Source organism: Neophocaena asiaeorientalis, unplaced genomic scaffold, assembly GCF_003031525.2.
Source record: "Neophocaena asiaeorientalis asiaeorientalis breed wild unplaced genomic scaffold, Neophocaena_asiaeorientalis_V1.1 scaffold7, whole genome shotgun sequence".
Lineage (NCBI taxonomy): Eukaryota > Metazoa > Chordata > Mammalia > Artiodactyla > Phocoenidae > Neophocaena > Neophocaena asiaeorientalis.
Window position 1 is genome coordinate 23,590,226 of NW_020185337.1, and position 12,630 is coordinate 23,602,855.

The 12,630-nt window shown below is 35.8% G+C and overlaps 1 protein-coding gene across 3 annotated transcripts in view; it reads left to right on the top strand.

Moving 5' to 3' along the window:
- The window catches only part of FSTL5 (follistatin like 5), a 649,684-nt gene extending 640,432 nt beyond the window's left edge, over positions 1-9,252 (top strand). For 2 of the 3 annotated variants that reach the window (XM_024736116.1, XM_024736117.1), the window contains one exon: positions 8,488-9,190. In XM_024736116.1, coding sequence (XP_024591884.1) covers positions 8,488-9,190 — 703 coding nt within the window. Of the gene's footprint in view, positions 1-8,487 lie in introns of all 3 variants that reach the window. The other variant, XM_024736115.1, reaches the window with a different exon arrangement.
- Positions 9,253-12,630: the final 3,378 nt, after the last annotated feature.

Below are 12,630 nucleotides of genomic sequence, written 5' to 3' on the forward strand. Positions count from 1 at the left end.
TGTCTGTCTCATGTCTCTTCTTATAAGACGACTAATCTCATTCATGTAGGCTCCTCCCTCATGACCTAATTCTTCCCAAAGTCTCCTCCAAATACCATCACATGGGGAATTAGGGCTTCAACATATGAATTTGGAGGGAGGTGAAGGATATGGGGCACACACATTCAGTACACAGGAGTTATTAAAAATATTTTACTAGTAACTGGAGGTTAGAGACATTTTCTACAACTTTACCAGAAGAAAATGTTATGCAAAGAAGAAATCATTTCAGGAAGAAAAATCAAGAATTTTTCCTTCGCCCAACTTGCACAGTTACGCATTTTTTCCTTATCGATTGTCAAATGATCTCAATTAGAAAAACTAGCTGTGTATGTTACAATCCTCACTCCAGGCAGCTGCATGCATTCACTAGACTTGAGACTCTCAGATTCCTCAGCCAAGGAAATCTGTGCCGCTATTTGGCAAAACCTTTACCCTCCTCCACCTTGCTCTGTCCCAGGGGTCTGGCCAATGAGAAACCTGGCTGGAGGTTGCATGCAGAAGGTGGGACCAGAGTGTATTATCCCCACTACCCACCCTGCAGCACCTTGTCTGCTGATTTCTAGGAAACCAGAAGTTTCTTAAAATGGAAAGTCCCAGATCCTTACAAGACATACCTCTCTCCACCTAACTCCTTCCTTCCAGGACACAGCAGTGACAACAGCCTTACTGTTGCTCTCCATACATTACTGCACTATTACTTGTAGTCAATTTGCATTGCTTTGTAAACAGTCTCTTTGATTTATTCTAATTAGAATTTGCACTTTTCCTTCTGGGATCCAGACTGAAATGAGCTCTCTCTTCCACTGAAAGCCTAGCATAACAAAAGTTAGTAGCTGTAGCAAATTAGTAGCTGTAACCCATCTTTTCTTTTCAGAGTTTCCCCAAATACTCTTTGCAAGTCAAGGGACATAATTATAAGCACCCACTACTTGACATAATTACCTTAAGGATTGGAGCCATTTATTTACTCTCCATTTCCTTCCTAAGGTTTTATGAAGTGCACTGCACATAGTAGGCTGTGAATTATTACTGAATGTGATCACATAGCCTCTAGAACCCAAATCATGCCTAACCTGGTTCCTCAGGGAGCCAGCTTTTCACTTCCTTTTCTCTCTTACAGGTACACAATTTGGGTAATATTTCTTGATTGATTAATAAGATTCTAATTTGTTCATGTCTTTGTTTTATCTCCCTTTTCTCTTCCCACCTCTGTGCTCACAAATTATCTCTCACTCTTCTAATTACTAACTCCACTTCTGTTATATCACCTCTGATCCATTTACCAACTCTTACGTGAAACACATCCTCTTCAGAAGAACAGGTGAGGTCAGGGAAGCTGCTATTTTCAGATTTTTCAGGTTGTTTTCCAAAAAAAAGGGAGAGCCACCAGTCTTTTAAAATGCCATCTTAATGCATAGTTGTCATGTTTTTCCTTAAGCTGTTAAGCTCTTCAGAAAAAAGTGGAGGGCTTTGGTGTTTGAAGTACGGTCTGTAGTCCATGTGGTATGCACAGAATTCTTAATAAATCTGTTTTTTTCTGTATGCCCTGGTTACTCACTAGAAGTGATAGAACTTTAGACACTATATTAATTCTGTCAAGCGATTAGACATCCTGAATATAATAAAATTAAGTTATGTATTTATGTCTCAGTTTTTCCTAGAAGAATCAAACTCCCTACACAACAGAACAATAAGATACCAGAGAAGGAAGGCAGTAGGGGATTTAGGGATCAGTAATACATTCTACTTCATTTTTTAAGAAAAAAAATTAAAAATGAAAGTAGGGAAGAAGTAATGTAGCTAAAATCTTTAATACAGAATTCGCACAATATACTTATACAAGTCAGGAAGGAGGGCATCCTGGTGTTCATTTCAGCTTTTCAACCTGTGTGTTGAAAACAGAAAACTTAAAAGTATTATCATTTCTCAAACACATCTAAGCATTAGGCCAATTCAGAAACCGTCCTTGCTCTTGTTATAAATCTTTACTAAATGTGTCAATTCCACTTCTTCTGTGTTTCACCTCTTTCGAATGTGAATGTGACCACTCTTTAGGAACAGGTGTATTTTACTGAGCTGTTTATGTGAAATTCAGATAAAAACTAAATCCTCTGGTACTTGAGTAGGAACAGCATTCAGTCTTTTATTACAGAGGTCAGTCTGGGATAATAGGAAACAACTAAATATAAAGGAATCCATAAACTAGTGAATGATGACTCATGTCAGCTTTATGGTTTGTGTCGATGAAAACTCTGTGCTAGCTGCTAACACACTGGGGGATATTTCAAGAGCACATTGTGTGTGTGGGTCTAGATATTAATTGCAAGGAGAGGAGATTATCATTTTAGTTTCTTATCTGTTAAGCATTTCTTACCTTCCAGTTGGAAAAACAGGATACTTATCATCCAGTTAGGAAAACAAAGTCTTAATAATCCTGCTTGTCACTTTTTATGAAGCACTAATTATTTACTTGATCCTATGTTTTGGATTTAGATTTTCACAAGTAAAATCTCACTACAACAAATTCCTATGGCTGTTCTAATTTTCTTGTTCTGAGATTTTATTTCAAGGAATATGCTTTCTACAATTGAGACATCAGAAAAGTTTGGGGAAATTCTTTTATTTAGATGTGGATTGCAGCATTTTTTTTTTTTTTTTTTTTTTTTTTTTTACTAATAAGGCATAATGTCTGGCAAAACCAATACTCAAATACACCCAATCTCCACTTACTGCTTTCCATTTGCATCCATTGATATACATGGAAAGACTAGTTTTAAAATCTGGGGAGGTGCAGATGACAGAGTTTGAGGAAAGAGATTATACAGGAATGGAGAGGGAGCTTCAGAAATATTTCCCAGGGAGAAACCATAATTCAAAAAGACACATGCACCCCAATGTTCACTGCAGCACTATTTACAATAGCCAGGACATGGAAGCAACATAAATGTCCATCAACAGAGGAATGGATAAAGAAGATGTGGTACATTTATACAATGGAATATTACTAAGCCATAAAAAAGAACAAAATAATATCATTTGCATCAACATGGATGGACCTAGAGATTGTCATACTGAGTGAAGTAAGTCATACAGAGAAAGACAAATATCATATGATATCGCTTATATGTGGAATCTAAAAAAAAAGGGTACAAATGAACTTATTTACAAAACAGAAATAAAGGCACAGATGTAAAAAATAAATTTATGGTCAGGGAGGAAAGCAGGGGAGGGATAAACTGGGAGATTGGGATTAATATATACACACTACTATATAAAAAATAAAAAACTAATAAGGACCCACTGTATAGCACAGGGGACTCTACTCAATACTCTGTAATGGTCTATATGGGAAAAGAATCAGAAAAAAGGAACGGATATACGTATATGTATAACTGATTCAGTTTGCTGTGCACCTAAAACTAACACAGCACTGTAAATCAACTATACTCCAATAAAAATTAAAGAAAAAAAAAAACAAAGAAACACTTCCTAGCTTGTAAGGACTGGTCCTTAGTGGTTAAGTATTAGAAGTCAGCTTTAATGAGAACTGTCCAGGTGGGGATCTGTGAGGACTCTGGGGAGAGGCAGCCCTATATTATGATTCAGGAGATAAAATCGTTGTTTTTCTGCAAATCTTTGGGCATCTTTCACTCTAAGCTTTGGGGTATCACTACTCTTGGCACTGACCATGGCAAATTAATACAGGTCATTAATTACAATTATGAGATTCCTTCAGTAGCATCTCAGGTCATGGATTTGAAAGCAGGACAGGAGCAGAATATCATCGCAGGTGCTTTGGGGTGAGTGACTTAAAAGCTGCTTTGTGAGATTCTATTTGGGGGCTGTCTAGTGAAAGATATGGGGAAGTCATTCATTACTCAAATGCAAGAACTGTAGCCTGGTCTTGTGGGACGTGGAGGTCATGGCACAGTTAATCTTTATTAGGCTTCATGATGTTTCAGTCATGTTTCTCTCTAAGTATCTGTTCTTTTCCCCCTCTCTGCCAAATCACTTCCCTTGCAACGCTCCTGAATTGCCATGACACACTCTGACTGCACCTCTCCATGTCCTTAGAGATCCAGGTCCTAAAGTCAGCCAAAAAATTTTCTGTTACTTTTAGTGAAAGTCCTTGAGTAAGACAGGTATCGATTCCAAATCCCATCATTTGTGCAGAGTGCAAAGTCACCCAGTACTCCATGGCCACCTGCTCCACACCCTCCCTAGGAACTGAAACAGCATCTCTAAGAGATGATGGAGTGAGCTCGGCTGCCCATGTTCCTAACATGAGCAATTTGGTGATTGGGCAAGGTGCGCACTGGACACAGATCCTGTTGACACAAGCGAAGCGAGAATAAAAAGGTGAATCTCTATTATCAAAGTGACCGCTGTTGGGCTTCCCTGGTGGTGCAGTGGTTGAGAATCTGCCTGCCAATGCAGGGAACATGGGTTCGAGCCCTGGTCTGGGAAGATCCCACATGCCGCGGAGCAACTAGGCCCGTGAGCCACAACTACTGAGCCTGCGCATCTGGAGCCTGTGCTCCGCAACAAGAGAGGCCGCGATAGTGAGAGGCCTGCGCACCGCGATGAAGAGTGGCCCCCGCTTGCCACAACTAGAGAAAGCCCTCGCACAGAAACAAAGACCCAACACAGTCAATAATTAATTAATTAATTTTAAAAAAAAGTGACCGCTGTTGAATTCACAAATGCATAAATCTCATCACATTTGGGTAATACCATATGCTTATTTTTTAACATTGTGGGAATACTGGCTATACAAAAAAATTAATCATTTGTTTTTGTTTTTCCATCCATGGATTATAATAGTCTGTTGTGCCATAGGAAATATTATATTTGATACATAATGGGAAAATGATGCTACTTAACATATAAAGCATGGACATGTTCTACTTGTTGAGAATATACTGTTTTACTGGTAATAAACACGCATTTATTCTCATTCTCAAAACAAGGTACTTTTATCCTCTTCATGCCGATGGGGAAACTGAAACTCATGGAAGTCAAGGACTTTATATGAGGTCACATATCTATTATATTGAAAAACTGGGTCATGAAACTAAGTCAGCTCAGATTGAAAACACTTACTTCATCCAAACAAGTTCTCTGAATGTGAATCACCTCATGACCTCACTTTAAAGCATAAAAACAGTAATTAAAGTTGAATCTTTTTATAAAATTTATAATGAACTAGATTGATTAAACACTCAGAAAAAGAAAATAATTTGGTAAAGAAAAGAGGGCTCTCACTCGCCTCACCAAATCTGCAACAAATCCACACAATGACGTGCGGAGAGGTTACAATTTCCTAGTTACTTTATTTCCCAAATACACGAAGTCATTTCAAGAATAAGTTTTAACTCTCTCATTTCTCATAGTCTGCAACTTCCTACACACATTCTGACAAATATTAGACAAACTATGTTAGGCCTAGTACTATGCAGGATTTTATTATACTAAGCAGGCATGAAAGTTGAGAGCCTAGCATAGTAAATATTAATCACAGACTAATGAACAGTGGGAGACTTCAGAATATCAATCTGTACTGGGGGAAATTTTGAATTAGAGACACCACTTCCTACCAGTAAATCAGTAGTGAAAAATTGAAGGCTTTCTCAATGCATCTGTTTATGTAGCTAGATCTCTAGTCCTAAAGGAGCATACAGTATGGATGCCAAAGGGATGTAATTTTATCACCCCACATGGGGCTTTTGCATTTTTAACAGAACCATTTTTAAAAATTGTATTTACCTCCAAAAGAGGCTGGATTGTATCACAGGAAACTTGAGTGCATTCTTCAGTATCGGAGTTAAACTAGTTCATGAGTGGTTAGAGCTTGTCTCCTTCTTCCTCTTTAGCGTTCAAACACCATTGTCTAAAGGGAGCAGAAGACCCCAGGTTAAGAGGAGAATTGAAATGCCAAGACTTGACTGGTTTATGGCTTTTATTAAATGTGCAAATTACTGCTTTTGCCTCTGAGCACTTATACCATATATAACAAAAAAAAAGTATCTTCCATCATAATTAACAATTCCATTAATGACATCAGACACAATGATACATCTCCACACTTACATGTCCTTAATGACTGTCAATGAATGGAAGTACATCCTTTCCAGTAGCCCAAGTTCATTATTTATTAAGACAAGTATGAGAGTGGGTAGTGATAATTAGGATTTTATGATATTTTTGATGCCGATAATACAAAAGTAATGAGACTCAGTTTTCAGTTTGAGGACTTTTGTTTGTTTGCTTATTCTTTAACATTCAGGTAGTATTTAAAACCTGCACTAGGTATTCATATTTTAATGGGAGCATTTAGAAGTGATTGTTAACAATATAAAGGTCTCTTCATACCATTGTAATCAGGACTGAAATTGTATCCTGAATAGGTATAGTATGAGCTTTGTTTACTGAAAGGACACAAGCACAGTTATTATTAGGGACACAAGAAAAAATAAAGATCCCGTAAGTCAACCAGAAATGGTGCATGTCATTTTGAAATACAATAGAAATATTACTTTCAAACTGATTATTTTATTCCATTTCAAATATATAGATATATATATATAAAGTAATAGCTACTAAGTAGTAGTATTACAGAATACTATAATTAAGCATTAATCACTAACAGTTTTTCAATTCACTCAAAATTTCTACTCATTGAAAGCAGGGCGAGTTATGTTCACCTCCAATATATTCCCAGTTCTTTGGGTTTAGTGGTTGTTCAGTAAATATTTAAGATATCTTTTTAAAGGAGTAGATATACATGGTAGCTTTTCTTTTGTGTAGAAGAATTTGTACTCTCTCCAGTGACAGCAGTCTCTTCACAAATGTTCAAATATATCTAAAGTTATGATATAGTTTCCTAAGTCTATGTAATGCAATAACATAGAAGCAGTTACAGTCTTATGTCTATTTTAGTAAAATATTTGTGCTTATGTACTTCATGCCTTACATAATACAAGACTGATTCTTTGCAAACAGGCACATTTTTTCTAGGATATTAAAGGTCTGTGTTTATATTTTGAGTTTTCCATGTGATTATATTTAGAATTTTAAGGATTATAACACCGAATGCACCATATTTCTGTATTATGTGTGGAAATGGTAACTTTGTTTACAAAAATTAAACTTTAAGAATTAGTGCACTGAAAGTGAATTGTACAGGTGACAATAATGAAAATGGCTCTCTTTGTAGAGTTGGCTTTGTTTTGCTTTGTTTTAATACTCACAGTCAAGTCATCTTAATTTTTTTCATTTAGGAGTCAATGTAACATAACAATACTTTTCTGATCTTTATTTTTAAGGAATTTCTGGAAATATTAGGAGGTGTTTTAATCAATATGATTAACAAAAACAAAATAAAAGTCCTTTACAATTCTGTTGTCCAATATGCATTTTGGATATAATTGTGTATAGTAGTTTCTATCTCATTTTATCTTATTTAACCTACTTATTTTTGCTAGGAAGCCACTGATGTTATAGGTCAGTGTTTCAAAATGTATTTATACCCTGCAAGCAAACAAAAAAAACACACAAAATATATTTACCCTTGTCACAGAGACTTTTGATAATTTACAGCTAGCATTCAGGACCAAAAGCACTGAATTAATCAAAGAGGTCACCAAAACATATTTTAAAATATATTTATTTTTTGATTGAATTTAATAGAAAAATGCCATAAATCTCCAAAGTTCATCATTGTTCAATATAAAATAACCGATACAATGCAGGTATATCATTAAAAATTATAGTATTTGCTTGGCAAGGATGAAAATTTTAACTTGTATTTGAAATTTATAATAAAATAAATGTTAAAAGCGTAAAGGTAGTTAATCAAGATGATCCTAAAAGGTAATAAATAGAAGGATAATAGTTTTATACCCCTCCCGAAAAACATCTACATCTATTAGGGTAGAGAGGCAGCTTAAAATGAGAAAAATATGGATAATTATCTAAGGAGTGATGATTGTCAGATTTATTTGAAGGTCATAAACAATGTAAGAAGGAAATGAAGTGAGTGAAAGCGATATATATTCAAGGCTTTTATTCTTGCTGGCTTTCTAGCAGTTAACAAAGTTGATTCAATATCAGTAGGTTTAGAGACGTGCAAAATAATGTTGACTTTTTGGCCCTCTAGAGTAAAAATAAAATGTGTTGTTCCAATTAACTAGATATATCACTTTTAATTATTTTGCTCTCTACAGCATGAGCTATAACTGTTTGGCTGTAATGAAAGGATGACCTAGAGGAAAGAGGAGGACCGCGAGATTTAAAGTTGATTCTAACACGATTGGGCCACCAGTTGCTGCATGGCCTGACAATTAATGCCTGGGCTGTGATGGCCCTTTCCACCTGCCCACAGCGCATTCTCTTCTGGTAACCACCCCGGAGCTTCCTGTCTAACTTTGGTTTTCATCTTTGCAGGTTTGGATTTATTCTTCATAAAGATGAAGCTGTACTACAAAAAATTGATCTTGAAACCATGTCATACGTCAAGACCATTAACTTGAAGGACTATAAGTGTGTCCCTCAGTCGCTGGCGTATACACACTTGGGAGGATATTATTTTATTGGCTGTAAACCCAACAGCACGGGGGCGGTTCCCCCACAGCTCTTGGTGGACAGTGTAACTGACTTGGTCATTGGGTTCAACAGTGATGTGACAGGCACTCCGTATGTCTCTCCAGACGGACACTATCTTGTCAGCATCAGTGACGTGAAAGGTCTTGTGAGGGTCCAGTACATCACCATCAGAGGAGAAATACAAGAGGCTTTTGATATTCACACAAACCTGCACATATCTGACCTGGCCTTTCAGCCATCCTTTACGGAAGCCCATCAGTACAACATCTACGGTAGTTCAAGCACACAGACTGATGTGCTCTTTGTGGAGCTCGCCTCTGGGAAGGTTAAGATGATAAAGAGTCTTAAGGAACCACTCAAGGCAGAGGAATGGCCTTGGAACCGGAAGAACAGGCAAATCCAGGACAGTGGCTTGTTTGGTCAATATCTGATGACACCTTCCAAGGACTCTCTCTTTATACTAGATGGACGACTCAATAAGTTAAACTGTGAGATCACTGAAGTTAAGCAAGGAAATACAGTCGTCTGGGTTGGAGATGCCTAGGAGCCTATTAAACAATTATTAAGTGAAGAGCTTTCCAGCACACTGCACTTAATCCATGGTTTCAATTTACAACTTACATTGCTTAACTTTTCAAGTTTGTATCCTAGGCAAACATAAGTTACTTGGGTGGCCCAAATAAAATAGATTTTTTTTTTTGGCAGAGAAATACACAATTAGTAATATTGGTTGATTAGAAATATTTAACACGATATTTAATGAGAAGCTATTATACATCAATTGCAAGAATCAGATCTATAGTTATGTTTTAAGCTAATAAAATAGGAATTTAAATACTTACAAATAACTGCAGGGAATTTGAAATGATTTTAAGCATCATTTCATTTTGAGGGTGATTTATCTATTTTTTTCTCTGTCCTTTTGGTATGCTTACACCAGAAATAAAAGGTGTCACGGAACCTTAAAATTCTTTATTCAAAATATTCTGTCCCATCCACTGTTTATAATCTTTTGTGCCTTGAAGGGAATGTCACAAGAAGAAAAGGAAGGCTAAAAGCTGCATACTGACCGCCTACATCACTGTAAATTTCTTGTCATTAAAAGAGAAAAGTTGAATATCTCTTGCAACAAACCCAGTCTTCAGTCATTTGTCTAACCCTCAATGAAATGTCGTTTGAAGGCATAAGTTGGCCTAAGGTTGTACACAGGTGACAGACTCTGACACTCACTGTATAATCTGCAGCATGCTCTGGAAAATGGGGAGGAAAAGAGGAAACTAATTATGGTGAAATGTTTGCAATGTATTCTCAACTCCTTTTGGTTTCAGTCACTAGAGTGTATTATATTTTTAATGCAAGTTTGTCTGGGATGTCAACTGCTTACAAATGTCTATTATTAGTGGAATAGATTTTTTCTTTTCATGTAGTCCAGTGTTGCATCAGCAGGAACTTCCATTTCTAAAACAGAAGCATTATTTGTGTCTGCTTAGAGTAAACCACGTATCGGGAAATTAATAACAGGAAGAAAAAACTGGCTAGAGAACTGATGAGTATTAGTGGTTTAGGAGAATTAGTAACAGAAATTGGGAATTAGGGGATAGCACCACAGTGGTGAGGAAAGATGTACTTCTCCATTGCCTTTGCTATTTAAATATAACCCATCACAGGACTTCATTCCTTTATAACTTTCCTAAATGACTATTGTTTAACTCCTACATAATCCTTAAACAACTCTCTCACTATGTCCCGTAGTTGGAAACCTGACTAATCCTCTTATTTGAGACACTGCATAGTAAAAATTATTGCTTTCCTTTTTCAAGGCAAAGAAAAGCCTGGTAGAAGTGGATTAAAACTAGTGAGTTGGTTTATTAAAATAAGCGGATAATTATCCAGGCTTAAAGTAATAGCTTACATGTTTGGAGAATCTTTTTACTTCTTTTTGTTTTATTGTTGGTAAAAATGCTAATGAGCTGTTGAAATGCCCTCCATTTCCTGAAGGTAATCCAATAAGGTCTTTTTTAAATACAAATTTTACTCAAGTTTAAATTGTGTAAAACTGCTTAGAAACCTGAGATTTTATAGTGTGTGATATCTTATGTGTATATAGCATCCTGAACTGTGTGATACAGTAGATTACTTCTTAGCTTAAGGAAGCATTATGGGAGGTAGATTTAATAAACAACAGAAATCAGCTTATGTTTCTACTTATCTGTTTTCCTTTCTAGCAATTTTCTCCTTTGTGATCATGAACCACATAAAGTGTCTGTGACCTAATGATTTAATGTTAAGTCTGCCTCATATATCCTTCTTTGGTAGCTTACACCATGTGGATGCTCTGTCTGTAGACATTGCTTGATAAAAGGAGAATAAACTTCTTACATTTTAACTCTTGAGAGTTCAGTCAGTGTTTTAATGTAAATGCCCATGTTTTGTTTTGTTTTCCTCCCTGTACTTCAAACATAGTCTGCTGTTCTGCATTATTTTTAAAGTGATGGGGTGGAGTAGAGGGCAGGTAAAGTGAGACCAATCAAGGAATGACCATTTAGCTTTATTATATCAATTCTAAGTTGCTCTGTGCCTTCATATTCATGTGTAAAGCAAGATATTTATTCTTTTAAGGTGTCTATGTCTTTAGAATCCCTTCTTGTATATTAAAGAAATGAATATCAGAATGGAACATAAAAGTAGACTCAAATCCTTTACTTTCAACATCCTTAACACTTTCAACCACACAAATACTGAGCCCTCTTTTTTAACAATGAAATATTCAAAATATTGACATTTGTGATTCTTTTAAGAAAGAAGGAAATGCAATAATATAATATTTTCTAAAGTAGATAATTCTTTCTTCAACAGAATAAGAGCTGGCCGACAGGGCATCAGCATTACTCTATACACGTCTTGATAAAAGTGTGTTGAAAATAATGATCTCATCAATAATGTGGGCATGTGTAAAAACTGAACGTTAAGAAAAGCCAAGATAAAAATGATAAGGTCATCGCTCTAAAAAGAAGCTGTAACATCAAAGAGTAGATTTTTAATAGGCAAGAGAAAATAGTGAAGTGATAGCAAAAAAAAATAATATGATTTTCTTGGAAATTATCTGGTGATAATTTTGTGATAGCAATGAAGGGCATGAAGTAAGAAAAGGTGTGAAATCAAGAACAGAAATAGGATGTGGAGAGGTCCTTGAGCACAACTGACTAGAAAAAGTAAATATTTATGTAAAGAAGGTGATATCCATAACTCAAGAAAAATGGGTTATGATCAGATTTTGGAGGGAGGGAAGTGAAGAATGGAGCGAATTTAAAGAGTTTAGACTTCATCCAGACAGTAGGAACTCAGCAATAATTTTTAAATATAACAGTGAAAACAACACTTTCAGCATTCATTATTTTCTAATGGAATGAAGATTTGACTGAAGGGAAATTAGAGAAAGAGGTATCATTTGGGAGGCTACTGCAAAAAAATGTAAGTTTGTGATCTTTAATATATGACAATTAAATTGAAAGTATATATTACAAGACAGGGCGTGTTCAGGAACCAGACTTGAGATGGCAACTGAGTAAGTGTGTATGATAAAAAGAAACAAATCAACAGGTCTCAAATAGGACATCAGTGGTAAAAATAAGAAAGTCATGAAAGAGAAGCAGATTTGGGTGTAAGAAGGAGGATTTAGATAAAAGACAAATAATGCTGGACATGGGATATATTTCCAGAGTAGTGTCATCATGTTTATGCAGCAAACCAATACAATTTTCAGGCATTATTCCACCTCCTGTTTAATGATATAAAAGTAAAGTAGAAGCACTTTTTAAAAAGTGCAATTTTAGAACGTTATCACCTTTAAGACTCCCACACAAAAGTTCTTCACAGGGTTTTCTTTTAAAAAATAAGTGAACTTGACTGGATTTTACATTAAGTATTTTAGATTTTACATGATGAAACGATACGTTTAATCATATCTGACAGCTTGTCATATTA